The sequence below is a fragment of the Dendroctonus ponderosae genome, unplaced genomic scaffold, assembly GCF_020466585.1.
Source record: "Dendroctonus ponderosae isolate FM_Combo_2020 unplaced genomic scaffold, Dpon_F_20191213v2 Dpon_F_20191213_2, whole genome shotgun sequence".
Taxonomy (NCBI): domain Eukaryota; kingdom Metazoa; phylum Arthropoda; class Insecta; order Coleoptera; family Curculionidae; genus Dendroctonus; species Dendroctonus ponderosae.
In genome coordinates, this window is record NW_026018165.1 from 2,752,944 (window position 1) to 2,772,693 (window position 19,750).

Consider the following 19,750-nt stretch of genomic DNA (forward strand, 5'->3'; position numbering starts at 1 on the left):
CTTATTTGAGAAGCAATTCTCATTTTACCTAACATGGTTAGATAGCTAAATTCACACAGACAGGCAATAACTCAAAATGCGTCTACTGCTTTGGAGCTACAAAAAATTTCCTCTAAATGTTTATAAGGTATTTTCAGTCAAAAAAGGGAAAAAACAAACACTTTCTTTGTGTGTAGGCTAATAATTTTGTAATTTTTTTTACCAGAAATAACTGAGCTTTCCATAGACCTGCAAAAAAAATTTCAAAATATTCAAAACCATGTTAGTTTGTTGCTATGGTGATGATCGAACTTGGGACATTTAATAAAGAAAATATACTATTATTTATCCTTCAAAATATGTATTAATCACTTATAAAATAAACTTCATGTTACTCAGGGTTAACTATACAAAATCTTATATTGAGCACTAATATTGCAATACTTACACGTTTTCTTGACTCAATGGATTTGTTCTACTTAACAAAATGTTAGGAAGTATTTATTGTCTTTAAGAAGAAGTCCTCAATACAAACTGCCAATGATACAAGAACGTGTTTATCAAAACAAACCTACATATTTCTATAACGTTAACTTACAATCGAGTAAAGCACTTGTTCGGTTATTTGTATTATTGCTAGTGTAAAATTCAAACTACGTGAAACTGGCAAGTATTACTACTAAAATAATAAATACAGTCCTGCATTTGATGAAAACATGGCAACTAATGTAAAGGAATAATATTATTTTCAATTCAATCCTTTCATGCTTTCAATAAAAAAATCTTTATATATGGGCACATACTGAAAACAATACTATGCGGTGATTTAAATGGCACGTGACAATTTTAAATAAATAAGAATGTTTTCACCTGGAAGATATGGAGAAGTTTTAAAAATATTGAGACGTATTAATTACTATTTAGGTCAACGATATATGCAGAATAGAAACCAGACGATCAAAGTGTTTCAACTCTCCTAATAATTTGTCGTACTTACAGTGAAATATTCAAAAAATAACTCTAATTTCGGTAATTATTTCTAACTTCAATGACAACCGGTTTCGAACTATCATACCGCCTCTCACTTTCATAAAACTTTACATTCGGAGACAAAGGAGATTCGCCCCGGTTGCTTCTATAATGACTCTTGGTGATGCTCTTCGTCTCACTCGACTCTATAGTTTCCATTGCTCTGCCATATTTGCTCGGAATAGTCTTCTTACTAATGGTTTTAACCGTATTGGTTACGCTGGGTCGAACAGGATCGCCATTTCTTGTTGTGGTGTGATAAGTTTCGGAGAAATCGGTACTTGAAGTACTACCGCGTCGTAGTACCGAATGACTTGGGGATGGTGTGGACATTATGTGAGTATCTCTTAGCCTGAAAGTTTGAAAAAGTTGTACTCTTCCTGCACGCGATGCTATATTCTCAACTTCACTTCGAATAAATTTTCATATGAAGTCAATTCAGGTTATAGTTAAAAAATTACCTGGTTGGAGGTTCATAAACATCAGTTCCATTAAAATTTCTGGAAGATTTTCTTGTGGCATTAGTGTAACTTTTGGTTCTCCAATCATCATCATCTTCATTGACCGCTTTGAAAAACTCGGGCGATTTACTTTTTATGCCTGATAAATACACTCTTTTATTCTCTGTTCTCTCTCCGAAACCCTTATTGGCATTTATGTCTGGATATCTTCTAATTCCGCTATCCACACTATCGCCGTTTCTTTGGAAACGAGACGTATAGATATCATCATTTATATCCTAAAATAGTAAATTAAAAATTTGACAAAAAAGATAATGAATAATTCAGAGATGCATTAAAAATAAATAACATTGGTTTGATTTAATTTTAATAAAATATATCTTTAGAATACATGTTAGTATAAAATATTTAATAACCTTATGGCTTCTATTGAGGCTTGAAATCAGTCCAGGACTCTTGAGGCCACTGGGGTTCTCATTCAGTCTATGAATATTTGAGTTTGATGTGTACATGTCTGATCTGCTTCTTATGGCGTCCAAATCTCCGTGAACTATAAGGCTTTTGCTTCTCGCTAAGTTTGACTTATATGTACGAGCTGGTTTAATTGGACCTGTAAAAAATATAATATTTGTGTCTGTGTCGTGAGTTTATTACAAGCTTTAAATTATAAATTGATTAGAAACGATTTTTAAAACTATGTAAATTCGTTTCATTCCAGTTCCGACTGATAGAGTCGACCAGTCAAGTTCTTTTATTTTAATTTTAATCGCTTTTGTTTTAATTTTAAGTTTAGTTTTAAGTCTTGTTTCTTGTGAGTTTGTCCTATACAATTTTAGACATTTTCGACCGTCCTAACCAGCTTTTAACCTATTTTTGACCATTGCTTGGCATGTTTTATTCGGTGCTCTTGGGGATATTTCCTTATGATTTGACGAGTAAGTTTTGTTTCCTGTTACTTGGTTTTGTCTGCATAATATGCCCCAGGGTAGTTACGGTTACTTTGATTTTTAGCGGCCCTGATGATGACGTAATTGTCGAAAGCGCTTGGCCTTAATTAACATTCTTCATTACAAAAAACTTGCTAGATTCAATTGTTTTGTGGTTTGCTCTTTGTTCCTATTTTAATGAGACTAAAATAATTTGTTTGAATTTTTTATCAGAAGGGGTTAGCGCTCCTATTTCTTATCTGGCTGAATTCCTTGCTTCTTTGTGATCAAAATAGCTAAGAATTTGAGACGAAGAGAGCTAAGTTCTTGAGTTTTTTTTGAAAAATCGTCTACGATTAGAGAATAAAATCCTTTAAAAATCATTCAAATCGGGTCATGATTATTTTTAGTGCAAGAACATTTGGATGAATTTGCATTTTTATGTGTGGACATTTCAATTGGTGCGCCTTGTGGCAAAATGAAGAAAATATATTCCAAATTTTCATTTGTTAATAAAAACTCGTTTATCTACACACATACACATCTTTCGGCAACACCGATCGTAAAAATATCGAAAGAATGCTGGTTCGGCAAGTATGGATTGATTGTTTACAAATAAAAATAAACAAAAAACTAGTATTCAAATCGGAGTGTATGAAATCTAGGCCGATAAATGGGCAAATATGTACTTTCCTTGTGAACGTGTGGGTGTAGTGAGTGTAGTCTGTGTAGAGAAAACTATTGAATAGCTATTGAATAGAAACCTTAGATTAATAACGGACATTAGGTTGAAAAGTGTGGTTTTTTGACATGTCGCGATTGCAAACTGAGTGAGTATCTGAAATAAAAAGGGTTGACTGATTTTTCTAAAACACAAATTTATGCCGCAACAATCGCGTGGCGTTTAAAATACCAATGCTGTTGTGCAATTTTTTTCAATAGAGGAAAATGGACACATTGCTCTTAAATGAAAATTATGCCAATTGAAAGCTTGTAGGTACCATAAGAATACAACGGAAGTGTAAGCGATTACATGAATATATAGGTACCTATTTTCTGATAAAAATTTCAGCTGCAAAAAGCAGCAGCTGCTTTCAGCAACAAATTGCTGCTAATCTTTCTGCCGTTTAATTTCCAATGTCGAATTAAAATTCTAACAACTTGAAGATGCGCATCAATCAGATTCACAATGAATTGTAATTTTTTAGGCAATGTTTACACACCTAACTCATAAATGTAGGTGTTAGTTTTCAAATCAGCACCTATTTTAAGAAAATGAACTCAGCGTTAGATAAAAACATTTGCTCTTCATTTGATCCTCGAATTATTTATACAGAAAACTTAAATCTGAATGTCAACAATCAAGCCCTTACCTTCGTTTACGATCCTTGGCGGTGCGAGTGTATTTATAATCGAAACGTTGATGGTGCTGTTCGATCGATTGTTTCCATTCAATCTAGTTGGAGGTTCGAATTTATTGTGATGTCTGGGTAGTGTTTGCGAATTTCTTCCTTCATCAACTGATCTATTCACTAACCGGCTGGTCGATTTGCTAAATCTTCCAAGTGTACTTTGCGACCTGCAAAAAGCGTTTGCTAAAGTAACTTGCTCGCATTAAGATACATGCTGACTTAATTTAGTAATGAAGTGAGGGGAAGGGATTACAAATTTCAATAAAAACTAAGAGCAGACCCCTATTTGGAAGTGGTCGTCCCCACTGGTCTACACGGAAATGACCGATATAAAAATGTGGGCGGAAATGAAAAAGTAAATAGGATTTGCAATGAAACGCTAAATGTGTAAATACAAAGTGACGTCCGTTATTTATAAAAGTCTTAATTGCAATAATGATAAACTTTTAAAAATATTTTTGTTTATCAGGAAATGTATAGTTTTTGGCCTGAAATACGTATTTAACTGGATTAGTCTGATTATTGATGTTACAACAATGTTGTTTTGAACTTTTGTATTGGGTCAATTTTGCGAAAACTCCGAATGCAAATTAATTATGTCTGTTGTGACAAAAAAGGAGAGCAGAATGTTTAGCCCACATTGTATTATTATTACTACGTAAAATTCTCTAAAAAAGTAGGTAAAAGTTGGCCACTATATTGATGACGTGATTACAGAGTGGGTTAAATATGTATTGATCATTTATTAACAATCTTTTATTCATCAGCTAGAAAGGTTGAAGATTTTAGTGCTAATGTTCAAAGTGCAAAGATTGAGACAGAGCTTGAAAAAATAAAAAAATCTTTGTCAAAAAATCATCTGATTGCATTCGAATTTCAAACAAAAGATATCATCGGATTATTTTTCATAGCCCCATCTTACATTACATTAACTTTTGTTAGTCGATTTTAAGTTCGTTTAGTGACAAAATTACTAAATATATTTATTTACCTGCTATGCTGTTTTGATGCGCCAAAAGTATTTAAATTATATGTTGAAATTCCTCTATAATCTTTTATAGTTATCCTTTCAATTTTACACTTGAACGAAAATTTAGAGTGAATGTGTCAATAATAGCTTTAAAGACAGCTTCTATAGAAACTTCGTCTCCGACTGTATTAGTTATAAAGATATAAGTTCAGGGTTTGAATGAAAAGCTGATTTCTACTTAAAGTTTTTTATTCGAATGCACTAATTTTACATAACTTTGGGTATTATTTTGGTATTTGGTTAGAAATATTTCGACAAATATATGTTATCACATGTTACGACTTTATATAATCAAAATACAAATACTCACTAAAGCTAACACGTTAATAATTTTAAAGGCTAGTGGCTAGTTGTTAAACGCGTTTCCGCAATGTATGTAGAAACAGACCTTGGTCTTTACAATTCCGAAGAATAATAGTTTTAGCTAAATATGGCTAAAATCACATGAGACTCGAGGTCAAGGTATTTTTACGGAACGAGGTGACATTGAGTATCAGCTTCCACATTTTTAGAATCTTCAAAAACAGTTTTCGCAAATGTACATGTTGCGGTAATTTTTTCAGTCAGGTTTATGGCAGGTATTGTTAAGAAACCTACGTCCTACATTATTCCATAAGCGCTAAACTTAAAAGAAAACCTTTTCGTAATCTACATGTTGTTTTCCTGGTAAACAATTGGTAATTACGTAGCAAGTAAACATTTCCGCCCACGTTGCGATATGACTTATTATTGAAAAAATATATTCAATGATTTTTTAAGGTGATTTCACTTTATATTAAGGTAGGTTATGAAAAATTCAAGTAAATTTAGTAATGGAGATTTGATGTTTCGACATAAAAAGCCGTTCAAAGTGGTTGAAACATTTTGCCAAACATTTGCTGTTTGTAAACTTTTTCGTTTAGAATCAAGCTTCTATTAAAAATGCACTAAAATGTATCAAATATAAAAACAATACATTTTTTTAATCAAAGTAATTTTGCTAAAATTTAAGCACTTTGTTTCCTTTATCCCTTTCCAAACATATATTTTTTACTATAAACGTTAATTCAAACTTTTTACTTTTTACATTAGTTACATTGTGTATGTACATCTTTAAAGCTCATCAGCAGCTCCAATAAATTTACGATATATTAAAGTTACGGGTAATGTTTTAAACTAGAACTACTGTTAAAGATTATTAATATGCTCCTACCTTCTATCACGATCATCATCTCTAGGTCTCCTAGAATTCCTAGCAGGCTTGACCCCATCGTATTTATTCTCTCGCCCATAAATGCTTCCACCAAATGGATCTTCGCCCAGATAATATCTAAAGGGAGTAAATACATTGAAAGGCATATATTTTGAATTGAACATATTTTAGTTTGTTTATATTTCTTCCATAGCTTCTTAATTGTTTTAAACATTTTCAACCAATACGCATTAACTATTAGTCGTCAACATATGTTATTTTTATTGCGCATATAACAATCGAGCTATGAACTTACCTTTGAACTGGCTGCCTATCCATGGAATTACCAATATTGTTATCAATCACGTGTCCTTGTTGGTAAGAAGGACTTGGTGATCTTCGCGCCCTTTGCTGTTTAGCTTTGCGCTCAGCACTAGCAGACCGGATTTTGTTGACTAGCTTGCGAATGGACTGGCCTGCAAGAAAAATCAAGATGTTTAAAAAATTTGCCGATTTTTTCACGTGTAGAATTTGTTCCTTCAGAATTTTATTGCGTTTGCTATCACAAAATGAATGAGACCGACGAAGTAGTTTGTTCAGATTTATTGACAAAATGTGTCGATGCTGCTGCTCCTTTAGTAGCGAATTTCAGTGAAAAGTCGTTTTATTTCTGGTGCAAATCAATCGGTTTCATGAATTAAAATTTTGTTAATGGAATATAACGTATTAGAATTGCCGTATTTAGTTTTAGTAGTGATTAAATTAGTAAAATTCCAAGGACACTTAATTTAGGACTTTTAAAAACCGTTTTCCTCCTGCGTCATTTACAAACAACATCAGATGGAATATAGTTGGTTTCATGTACATCATCCGCATTCAATACCAGCAATGTTGGTATGCAAATTAGTTTTGCGACACTGTAACTTTGAAAGTTAGATGTCCGGTGTGTAAAAAACCTGTCGCTTTATTTATATGCGTAAATTAATGGTCATTTACGTGTGTTGAAAAGTTTTCACCTGGGTTTTTTAAGGCAACTAATTCTATCGATGAAATAGAGATGTTTTGCATAATACTTCAATCGTTCTTCGCATCGTACTCAACTTCAGCGTTGGCGCTGATTTAAAAAATTGTTAAACTTTATTTTCTTGTGAAAGTACATGGAATTTAGTTGTGTCTCAGTTTAAATGTTCAATAAATAAAAGACTTTTCGAGACTTAACTTCTACAGTTTTTTTTCGCTATCTAATACTTCTTCAATTTGGAGGACTTTTTTGTTCGTTGTTGTTTTTCGTAGAACAATCGTGTTATTAACGCTTCTAGTGTAAATTCTTTTGAAAACTTTATATATAAGTCATAAAACCGTTAACAAAATTGTGGAAACATTAAAAACGCGACTGACAAACTTATAGGTCAATTTATTTTTAGTTTGTTTGTCTTGAATATGCTTAGATACTCCCTACATAACATTTTTATGAGCAATAAATAATAGAAAGTGTAATACTCTCTAGTCTATGTTTCAATCCAGTACTCAAGTCTTACACTATGAATAATAGTTTCGGAATGTCGTCTTCCTTCAGGGTATTCAAGTCTATGTTAATAACATCCGCATTCCATTCTTCATGTATATCTCATTTGGATAATAATTATATTACAATACATATACCATATTTAAATGCCGCATAGAATATTTCTGAACAAACTTAGTTACTTTAACGACCTTACTTAAAGAAATTTTGAGTGAAAATAAAATAAGAATTCGTTTGTTAAATCAAATAATAAATTGATTGATATAATAAGATGATCCTTAGACTTTTGAGAAATATATACTTTAGCATATCCTAATGGTCAACTGAACTTACATATCCTAATGATATATTATATACTTTAGCATATCCTAATGATACTTGTAGCACCAACAAATTATTGCAACAAAAGTTCATTTCTTGTTCAATTATTTTATATTGTTCCCTTTATCAAACTACTGTTTTGGAAAAAAGCTCAATTTTACTTCAACTGGCACTGTTCAAGTAAAACTGAGAATTGTTAAAATGATGCGTTACAACACCAATATGCCTCTCTAAACGGAAGCTGAAATTGCTATGAGAAATGCGTTTGCAAATCGAATCTATTAGTTTGCTACGAAAAATGTAACAATTTTACTTGCAACCAAATTGTTTTAAGAAAATCAAGTATTAATATCGAGGTTTGTTCACTTGCTGGAAAGTATCGATATTTTAGGTCCAACTTTAGATCATACGAGAATGAAATGAGTCCCAACTTGTTTATTAATAAAACTGAATTTTTAATAATTCTTGAGAAGCGCAAGATATCTTTAGATTTAGATTAAAAGAAATCACAATTTTATTAGCTTACCAATAATGTTTCCGCTTTTTGCTTTAGGAGTCACATCGGCGGCAAAACGTGTCTTCTGATAATGTTTCTTCTCATCCCGTGGCATCGGCGGTGGACTTGGTGGCGAATAATCTGGAGGCGGTTCTTCAATGCGATCAATTCTATCATCTCTGCAAAGATAAAATGTAAGTGAAAACACTGGACTTTACACATACGCTTTTGCGAACCAAATTGCATTTTACGAAACATATTTGCGTAGATATCTAGGAAAAATGTTGGGATTAATTATTAGCGGGTAACATACCTTGTATCATCGATCCTTCCAGTTGATCGATATCCGCTATCATAACGAGTGCGTCTATCAGACTTTTCTATGTATTTTTCTCTGCGTTCTATTCCTTTTTTCCTTTGAGGCGGAGTCGGAGAATCATCAATGTCTCTGAAATTCACGCAATTTAGTAATAAAATATCAGGTTATTAAGGCCGTTAGTACCTAATAGGCGATGGCGATATTTTGATGGGCCTTCCATAGTCGGGACTAGGCGAATGTCCGTTTCTGTAATCTGGCACTGGTGAATGTTGTGGGTGATAATCTGGAGTTGGAGAATGTTGTGGTCGAATATAATCCGGAATAGGTGATCGGGAAGGTCGATCTATGTGATATTGCATAGGCGATTGCCGGTGATGTGGTGATTGTTGATAGGGCAGTGGTGATTGTCTTTGCGAACTGTAAAGATGCTGTTCTTGACGACGTTCGGACCAATCTGAGACTCCTAAAATGAAAACATTTACATTTTCAATATAAACACTTTTAGAGTCACATGAAGAAGTTAAAAAGTAAATAGGAATAAAAACTCCAGAATAATTTCATTTTTTTCATTAATTTACAATTTTATTACGTTTATCAGTGTTCTGATCATAGGAGATTGATTTCTTGAAGTAAAATATGATTTAGCGACTATGTGTAAAAATATGTGGATTTTAGTTAAATCGCTTTACGTTTTTTCTCTATTGATATTGTCTTAGAAAGCGATCAGCCAAATCAAGGTAAAATTCAGTTGCATCGAATTTCAATTTATATATTCAGAAAACATCTCCTCTTGGTTCAAATTTAAACATAGTAGAAAGTTATGCAAATTTATCTTCTGTTAGTACGGTGCAGTTAAGCTTTTAGTAAGCAGCTCCTAACAATAAATTAGCGTACAACCAGATCAAACTAATACTTTTGATGAAAATATCGCCGTATGAGATAGGCCGATAGGAGTGATTTTGCATTTTGGTAAATTCCTTTTAATCTCAAGTTGACAAACTTTTAATGAAACTGCCGTAGGTAACCATCATTCACTGCTTAAGCGGATTAAAAATTAAGTTAACAAAGCAACATTCGGAATTGGCAATTCTTATTGAGTTTAGCAAACTCATTAATTAGCTACAGCATGCATACAGAGTGATACTTTAGAGCTAGAGAAGAAAAGCGACAAGTAATTTTAACCAATTACCTTTGTAATAGCCTGAATGATTTCTATCCCGTTCCGGTTCGACTGGACTATAAACCCGCGATGTGGAATTATTCACGGTTCCAACATAATTTCGTTGCAAGTTTTCATTTCTACTGGGCTGACTTTTAATAGTGACGTTAAAGAAACTAGTTTTCGGGGGCTGTTCCTCATCGTCCAACGTTGAGTTTGATGATCTTGACTCCGAGCCAAAATGATGTTCGAGCCACTTAGAAGTTTCATGCTTTCTGGTCTCCTCTTCAGCGTCAAAGTCAAGCGGTCGACGCGTTAACGCATCTTTGCGGTCTATGGGATTTTGTGCCCCGTTTTCAAGTCCTAAAAGGAAAATTGAAAGCATTTTTCAATCTTCTGAAGCGCAGCTTTCCCGACGAATATTCCGCCGGTATTCGACACGGTTGAATAGTCGATTTACACTAATGCGAGAAATACATTTAAACTTAATTAAGCATTGAAAGTGTTTCCTAAAAGCTTGTGTAACTGTTTGCCTTGTATTTGGTGAATGATAGTTTTTCTCACGTGACTTGCAAATGATCCTTGGAAATTTTTTGGAAAAGCCTGCTTTAACATTTCTGAAAGGTCAACGGTACCCACCTGAAGCGCCAACAAATGATTGTAATGCTATTTACATTGTTTGTTAAATCATATTAGATTACATAAGATTGCGAGGTTATTATAGGCCTTCTCAGATGCTAGACAATTTTAACCACATTGAGCAACATCGCGCCAAATTCATATTAATCTGGTGTGACTACTAAAAATGTGTCTATTGACGTGATTTATCTAATAAAACAATGCTGTTCATATAAAAATTAAAATATTTGGTGTTCTACATACGGGCGTTCATGCAAAGAATAAAAAAAAAGATGAACATGTTAAAATTCATAACAGTTAGCACACAGGTACAAAAACCACAATTATTTAAATATTGAAATTTCGGACAATTGGTGTCCATTGGCATTGAAAAAGACTAGTTCAAAGGAGTAAAGAGGAGAAGCTAATTATAATTGCGTCAGTTATCTCGGGATCTTAATGGAAGTAAAAGTATCATAATTGATTTAGCTTGTATTTGGTGTGCATGCGACACAGCTTGCTTAATACAAACATTACGAGATCATTTTCTTAAAGCGCAGTGATTCATTTCGGTAAATGTCGAAACCGTAATTACGATGATCTTCTGAATTGGCTTCAAGAACACTCCTTCAACTTTGTTAAAACACTACGCATATTTCCTCTACATTGGTGCTTTAAAACGGTATTTAAATTATTTATTAGTCAAGTTTTCGCCGATCCTTACTAGGTGAGTTAATTGAAGTGCAATTAATTACAACAAACAACAGCAAAAAAAAATGCATTCGTACCTCTGTATCTGTGAGGTTGACGGTTGTTTTGTTGCAGTCTTCGTCGAGCTCTAGTTGATAGAGATTCGAACAAGTCAACCTCATCGTCACCACGCTTATCTACTTCCATTGTTTCCGTTTTATACTTCATTTCATGTCCCACGTTTTTTCCATTTGCCACATAGTCCACGTCTTCTTGCTCTCTGGTTTTCAGATACCTATAAATCCGAAAAGTTCTTATAATCTAGATTTATGGTAGCTAAAATTGTTGTTTCAGCTAAAACTATAAAAACGTAAAATGTGTATTATAATTAAATTTGTCTAAGATCTACAATTTGTAGATAATGTAGGTTTAGAACACGATGACTCACAAATTAAAATAACCTGTCCTAAAATCGAATCTGGTTAAGGATGTTGATGAAAGTGATATTGGCATGAATACATTAGCGTATTTGTTACTTGTCTTTTAGACCTAGATTTAAGGAGAAAAGGTGAATTCTTTAATATTGCCTAGATGACAAAAATAATGGGTTCTTCAGTTTCCTTCTCGCCTAAAGTAGAAAATTGTGCTTATTAACTATAAATGGAAATTTTGATACAAAACTTACCTTTGTGAACTTTCCTTGCGATAGTCTTGATCAGGACCATCATTTGGAAGTTCGTCGTCATTTACTTCTTCATGTTCGGTGGTCCTTTGAGTTTCAGTGACTATTTTGCCATCTCGAAGGACCGAGCTCAGTTCTCTTGTATCTTCAGTGTCTGTTACTTTCTTGCTTTTGGAGGTATCCCTAATTATTCTTGGACCTAAGAAAAGAAACTTTTTTGAACACTTCGGTAATGAAGGTTTTCCAAATTTTTTGATTAAATTTAAATTGAAAATATCCAGAAACAGCGAGTTAAATTGAACAAAAACTACGGAATTACCTGTAGATATTAAGGCTCTGCCCGCTTCAGATGATCTTAAAACAGATCGAATATCTCCTTTACCACCACGTACTGCAGCTAAGAACTCCTGAAAAGATCAAAAAAATCAAATAATAAAAATTAGGATATTATGAAAATCAAGAAACCATTTTGTTCGTTGCCCGAAACAAACCTCTTTACTTGTTTTATCTTTATTTTTCAGTCTTCATAAGCAAATAAACGTTTTTAAAAATCGTTTCAGCTTGTTCTCAGTTGAGTTATCATAACCATTGTTTACATTTAATATATTTATTTGCGGTAACTGTAAACAATAGTAAAAGTACTACAAAAGTAAAACAATTTACTTGATAATGTTTCACTCTGAAAAGTACACTAATAAAGCAAATAATTAACTTACTCCAAAATCCATTGTGAAAGTAACTTTTTAACTAATAACAGGTGTTTGAAAAAATTGCAACATTTATAATAGCACGCAATTGCTTGTTGATAAAACTTAATGCTCAAACTAACTGCTTTAAACACACCGTGAAGAAATGTCGGTTACCAGTCGCAACTAGGCAAGTATTCGAAAAGGAAATGCCGCCATAAAGGAACAATTTCTAAATGTGTTTTAAATATTGATGTCCGATAATAAGTACGCACTGCTCAGGTCGATGTCTATAAATTAAAAAATATGAATCTACAGGTGATTTTTGCTTTGAATGTAGAAAGCATAGAAATTTGCTAATTTAAATCTGTTCAATGAGCGAAAGATGAAGTTGACCAAGTATGGCCAGGCAATCGAATGGTACTACTTCCAGCGTTTGAAAACTTAGGCTGTAGCTATTTGTTGTCGCAATTAGAAACATGTTTATTTGCCTACATTTGATCTTTATTTTCAGAAAACGTCTTAGCATAGACTATCTGAATATTAGAATCAGATATCTAATCAGTTAAATTTGCCTGTACATTTTTTATTTATGTATATGTAATTTTGGAAACTATAAAATAGAAATTCCTGCGGTTTTTAAAAATGAAGAAATATTTTCTACTTTAATAATCTTGCCGATGGCCTTCTGAACTATAGTTTATACCGTATTTGACTCATCTGAAACCTTCCTCACTGGATGTTAAAAGTCGATTGACATTTGCACAACGAAATCTCATATTTACTAAATATTACAATAGTTGTCAAATGCGTGCAGATCGGATTAGGTAAACGAGAGTTGCTCTTTTCAGCCATCGCATAATGTGGGATGAACTTTAATTTATGTTTAAATGTCATCATTTTAAAATCATTACATGCTCTTCTTAAATGGGATGAGGCTTTTTGTCACGTGTATCTGAAAATGCACGTTGGATACAAATGTGGAAAACATAAGTTATTAAAGTACAGGTTCAGAAATGCATAATCCAAGTTTAATTAGTGTGATTTTTGTTGTTTTGCAAGCAGGCTTTCCAACAAGTCCAGTGAATTGAACAGCTTTGAAAGTTTATTTTCACCATAAAGTTTTTAACGACTTTTCTATCAATGGATGTATTATTATCTTGTACTTTCAAGGACTTTTAAGATTTTAATTATAATTCACGCTTTATTATATTTTTCTCAACGCCAAATTAACATTCTAATCAACTGATTGAGTTACTCGATAAAGTCAAGTCCTTCACAAGATAATTAAATAATAATACTACTGCTCTCTTCTTCTCCAATCGGATACTCAAAGCAATATTAAAATCACAAGGTATGAGCAGTATTTGCATGGTAGGTTAGATGCTATTATAAAGATCCTTCTATATTATTATTGATGAGTAAGCAGGCTTTATCAGAAAACTTTTTCTTGCTCGCACAGGTGGGGTCTCTGTTATTAGTTAATTTCAAGGAAATGAAGTAGCGATTATCAATTGTCTTTTAATTTTGTTAAATTTAGGTCCGATTTTGATTTTTTTCATGCATAATTTCATATATGGAAATGCAATTTATGTTAATATAAAATTCGGGACAAATATGTGAAGCATATCACAAAATTTTGGATTATTTATGCTTCCTACATTATTTCTTATGGTTTTATTTGTCCTTATATACTGTCTTCGTTGTGTTTTATTGGGCTATTGGGAAGTTTAAGAGTTTGATATTTAACGATCAACTTCGGTTATATTAAAAGTTTATTACCATCTCAAATCTCCATAAAATTATAATAGGGTGAAGAACATCGTAATCGTATAACTGTGCATGTTGTGTAGATTGATATTTCCCGCATTGTATTGTTGCAAGTCGTTATTCGTGTTTTAAAGAATAATAATCAGTTAATGTTCATAACGACGCATCTGATACCCGTATAGCCTATTAGGTAAATATAAACCAAAGGAAATAATATGAGCGATTAAGATATTATTTCCTATATAACCTCGTTATCAACGGTAGCTGGTATAATACATTTGAAATGAACCAGAAACCCTTTGATATTTCGCAAAAATTGTAGCAACTGATTGGATATAAAATATTGCACTGGTTAAAGTTATGTCAATCAATAACACATTATTACTTAATGATAGTTTATTAGTACATAATGACCTAATGGTAGATGTAATTTAATTACTTTCTCAATTGTATGTAGGTGAGTATAATTACAAGAGTAGCCAATGTCATGTAATAATGATACAAAACATGAGCACAAACAACTTTCTGCATTGAACCCAATTTGAGTATATTTTCAGTAATTTTGTTCATCAAAATTGAAAATTAAAGCTTAAATAGTTACTATAAAAGTAAAGCTACTAAGTGGTAAAATTTAGTACCAAGCTAGTACCTCCACTAAGGCCCACCAAAGGCCTTTAGCTAAGCTGGTAATTTAGATATTCGTTAACAACCTGCCTTTCCAATGTTAGATTATAAGTGATAATTGGCATAACTGTGAGTAATATACCGTTTCAAACTATCTGAACAAAAACAACCGTTTGGACATTAACAAAATATTAATTATTGAAACGACAGCTGTATATGCTAAACAATACAAGTAGGCCCACATAGATATCGGCAATACTTCGTAATATAGGAAAGTCACGATAAGCGAAATTTATTGAACTTATTGTCGCATGAATTCTCGAAATTCTTTCTGGTAAAAGTAGTTTACATGTAGGTACCCGCACCAAAAATAAAATGCAAAGTAGGTGAATTACTATTTGTTAGATAATGTGAAAACCTGTCTGCCTTATTTCTAAGTGGCGTACAGAAATAGTGGGCAAAATTATTTCAGTAGCTTATATCAGATATTGATTTATATTGATTGTTTCGCGGTGCAAAAGCTGATCTAGTTAGAAAATGATCCCGATTTAAAACATTTTGTCCTTCATGATTTGCTTTACTGTGTTTTTCAACTGGTCAACAGTAGCAGAAAAAACAGAGCCATAAAAATGTGGCGCAGCTAATAAAACTTAATCATTGCGTTTCTGGTTGATACAGTGGTAACGGAAAAACTATCTCAACCGCAAAAAATTGTCACTGCCATTGATTTTTGCCATCTTCTCTCAAGGCTGGAACATTTCGTTACAATTACTCAGAACAAGTAGCTGAAAATAGATTATACGGCGCTGCGTTTCCGACGTATAAATTACAATTAAATGTTACTTTTTTTGCTGAAGTTTTGAACACCGTTCCCGGATTAATTCGTTTCGATTAGTTGCTTGAATTGAGTGAGCGAGGATAATCTTTTATATTAACGAAGGAAAAATACAGAATTTACTAGGTTTTGGAATCGTTATCGATAATAATGCGCCTTTGTCTCAATTGAAGACATTCGAGCCGAATATCATTGACCGAATTTGTCTTTTGATGATACATGAAATATATTGAAGTAAATAACTAATAAGTAATAGTAGCGTTTTCAAAGGAATAGCTATAATTTAAATCTCAATTATGAGGTGCAACAATGTTGAATTGTCTAGAAAATTGATAAATAAACTGAAAATGGATGAAAAGCTGTATGCATATAAAGGGTATCCCGTAAGCACATGATCGAAAGGGTACTGGGACATTATTTGGCTCAAGAGAGCACGATCTGACCTAACTTTTATTAGGAAAAATATCTGGCTTCTTTGCTATTGATGATAGAAGTTCTTAAAAAGTATGATAATACATTTTTTGAAATATCGGCAGAATGACACGATGCATTTTAATGAAACTCACTGTATATTTGTGGTGATGGCTGTAAAACTCATATTTTTATCAAGCAACCGAGTTCATAGCTTTGGCCAAGTTGTGAATATTTCAGTTTCTCGGTACAGAAACCACCAGAACTTTTTATTTCGGTGCTGAAATCAACTATTTTGTTTTCGAGTTGATGCACAATTTCTTTTGTGATATTTTTGTGCCTTTGTATATTCTTGAAGAATTCATAGCTTTTATGCAAAAAATATTTCTGTTTCCGTGCTATTTAACAATTTCAGACATTAACTGCAAATGTCGAAAAAACGGAAATTGTTCTTTTATAATAAATTAAATGTCAATCCTTTTATAAATACGACATGACTGACTTTGGAAGCGTTTTCGTACGAATTGTGTTCCTCAGAAATCCATCAAAAGAGGAGCTTTTTAGCTGAGTGTGGTAGTTTATCAAAATATGATCTTCACGTACGAACAAATCTTCAGCAAGTTTCATCAAAATTCATCTAGGCAAACAATGTCTAAAATTGTTAGTTAAACATGAACTCAGAAATATGGTTTTTGGGCTTAAACTGTGAATGTTACCTACAAGATTTTATAAAAAGCTCAAAAATGTCTAGAAATGATTAGTGCATCAACTCCAACAAAAAGACTCGATTCTGGCTGCCAAATAAAAACATCTCGTAATTTTTGTAGCAATACACTCAAGAATTCCTCACTTTCCCCAAGCGGATAAACCCCCGATGTTTCGATAAACACAATTTTTTTGAAGAACTTTGACCATCGATCACAAGAAAACCACACATTTTTTCTGAATAAAAGTTAAGTCAGATCGATTTCCAAGATTTCAGAAATCTATGATTCTTTATAATGTTGCTCAAAATTATTTAAGATCAAACATAGCATTTCTTATATGGTGAATTATGAACACAAATTTACATTCAACGAAACCATGCGAGGTCTGATTTGCCATTAATAAATTCGAATTATAATTATGTTGCTTGCTCAAAATATTAAAAAAATGCACATTTTTCAACTTTTTTACATTTCAGTATCACGCAAATCTAAAAAACTGCAGACAACGATAAAGAGAGGTCACTAATTTTTCAACGCAAAGTGAGCCTACTATTCTCAGTTGCAAATTATCCTCAATTTACGTGTGTTACATTTCCAGAACATATCTATTATTACCTAGGAAAATAGGTATAATTTACATAAAAACAATGTGGTTTATTGTGATTGATTTCCCATATTTCAATTGATAGAGTGCATAGGTTTTTTACAAAAGTAAGTCTTTGTGTTTAAGAAATTTCACTTGTCGCAGAAACGCATTAACATCATTAAGCGTTCGAGAGTTAAGAGAAATTGTGCTGCTGTCTGAGTGAGTTATCCGTGCTTTACCATTTAAATTTTTTATATTTATTGGCTACCAGTTTTAAGAATAACACATCTGCTGCGATTTGGACTACTTAGACTCTATTGGACATTCTAGTGCATCAATTATTCATTCAAGAGCATTTAGAAATTTATTAATAAATATCTCACCAAGGTTCCGATTCCGATAGAATCCAACGTCAAGGTCACCAAAACAAACTTTTCAAAGTTCACTAAAAACACAGAACCAAGAAAAAAAGACGAAAACAATATTTTTGGCTTCAACTCTTCGAATTTTTGTGGGTTGTTCACCTTCAATAAAATCCGTTGAAAATTAGTAGATAATAGCGCAAAATGGTTGCAAAGTGGGTACTGCAAAGGTTACACAAGGAATTCATGATATCTTCGACGGTAGGTTGGAGCCGGTGAACGGTTCAGTTGCTCGACTAGTCCCCCCGATCCCCCGATCATATGTTGAAGTCTTAAGGAGGATACCAGCGACGAATACTGATAAAGACAAGAAGAGCCTGAATGGGCGCAACGAAGGGACCTGACTTTATTAGCAAATGCTATGCTAATTAATTCGCTTGAGTTGTTGTCTGAATGAGAAAATATTCGAAAAAGTAGTTATCCCACAAGAAGCAAAGCGAACTGAAATTTCGCTTGTTCACCAACAACTACCACAATTTTCTACAAGCAATATCAGAAAACTGCTAGATCAGCCATTATTTTTCAAGCTACTTGATCTTTTGAGAATTCAAATAAACATGAAGGCAAAAGTTCGTTATTTGAAGGCATTTTGATTTGGAATAATTTGTCAGTCTCAACACCCACTTAAAAAATTAAATCGTTATTTTTTTTATGTCTTCGACTTGTTTGCCTAACTTTTCTCGAAAGGTGCTTTAATATGTGTTTACAGTGTTCAAAGGTTATTTATTTTGGATGCTAAATGTTTTTGTAAACTGTCGGTCGATCAGGGACGGTGACATTTTCGTTTCCACTTCGTTTCTTATTAAATTTTATAAAATATTGGCAAAGTATTTGCTGATGTGAAGACATTGGTAGACTAGCGAGCTCTGCGCTCATACGTAGCAGGTACAATCAGTTCTGATGATCGAGTACTTTATTTATAGAAAAATCGATTTCGATCGAAAAATTTTTTTTCTCAAGATTCTAGAAAACTACCGTTCTCCTAATTTAAACTCAATAGCATTTAAAGATTACGTTCAGTTTTTCTATCAAAAATTTCTTCATTTAGTGCGTCTTTCCTTAGTTGGAAAAAATATTAAAGTCTGCTTGTTCTTGTGTTTAAATCCTCCCTAACTGAAGAAGATTTTTATAATTTATTGATCACGCGTTACACCTGCTTGAATTCCCAACTTTTTTTTAAGAGTTTAGGCGATTTAAAAATAATTATTGTTTCTGTTTCGTCATTCCCAAACGTTACAATCATTTAGACAGTTTAAAAATTACCTTGCAATAATACATAATTTTCATGTTAACACATGTCGCTATACTCTTAAAGCCATATAATAACACCTGTTTGACGCTTTTAATGATATTCTGAAATTCAGCTGGGTTTATGCATGTCTCGAACAATGGGCGTTGAACTGCCTACTTGGAACCAAATTTTTAACGGCTGATAAACATCGTTTGTAATAATGATGTTTTTTCGTTCGTTTGAGCAAAAAATTATCTGAAGTAGGTACTCGAGTTTATCAACGGATTTTTCACCAGCTAATATTGTTGAATGTTGAATTATTGACTCAAATATTGACTTAAAGTCATTATGATTAATAAACCATTTTACCTTCACTTATTTTACAACGAGTACCTAGTTTGTTCTGGAACGTGTTCGCTTTAACTTAAAAGGTAGACCTCGACTTGAGACGGGAAATAATTAGCTGTTTAAAAATACTTCTTCTACTTCAAACTAGTTAGTAGCATTTCTTACCGATCGTTTTGTTCTTAATCGCATTTATTCACTTCAATCATAATTACGACATATAGTTATTATTGTTGCTAATAGGTTGTGACTTTTCGCAAAAAAGCCAGGAATCCTCATTAAAAAAATATTTAGAAAATCGAAAGCTGAACATTT

At 32.7% G+C, this 19,750-nt stretch overlaps 1 protein-coding gene across 4 annotated transcripts in view; it reads right to left on the reverse strand.

Moving 5' to 3' along the window:
- Positions 1 to 323: 323 nt before the first annotated feature.
- Positions 324 to 19,750, reverse strand: part of LOC109536892 (serine/arginine repetitive matrix protein 1) — a 53,032-nt gene continuing 33,605 nt past the window's right edge. For 3 of the 4 annotated variants that reach the window (XM_019903339.2, XM_019903338.2, XM_019903337.2), the window contains 13 exons: positions 12,138 to 12,225; positions 11,822 to 12,017; positions 11,235 to 11,431; positions 9,859 to 10,191; positions 8,853 to 9,132; positions 8,664 to 8,798; positions 8,381 to 8,529; positions 6,325 to 6,484; positions 6,030 to 6,146; positions 3,769 to 3,974; positions 1,886 to 2,079; positions 1,470 to 1,747; positions 324 to 1,360 (listed from right to left, as the gene is read on the reverse strand). In XM_019903339.2, coding sequence (XP_019758898.2) covers positions 1,000 to 1,360; positions 1,470 to 1,747; positions 1,886 to 2,079; positions 3,769 to 3,974; positions 6,030 to 6,146; positions 6,325 to 6,484; positions 8,381 to 8,529; positions 8,664 to 8,798; positions 8,853 to 9,132; positions 9,859 to 10,191; positions 11,235 to 11,431; positions 11,822 to 12,017; positions 12,138 to 12,225 — 2,694 coding nt within the window. In that variant the 3' untranslated portion in view covers positions 324 to 999. The remainder of the gene's footprint in view (positions 1,361 to 1,469; positions 1,748 to 1,885; positions 2,080 to 3,768; positions 3,975 to 6,029; positions 6,147 to 6,324; positions 6,485 to 8,380; positions 8,530 to 8,663; positions 8,799 to 8,852; positions 9,133 to 9,858; positions 10,192 to 11,234; positions 11,432 to 11,821; positions 12,018 to 12,137; positions 12,226 to 19,750) is intronic. The other variant, XM_019903340.2, reaches the window with a different exon arrangement.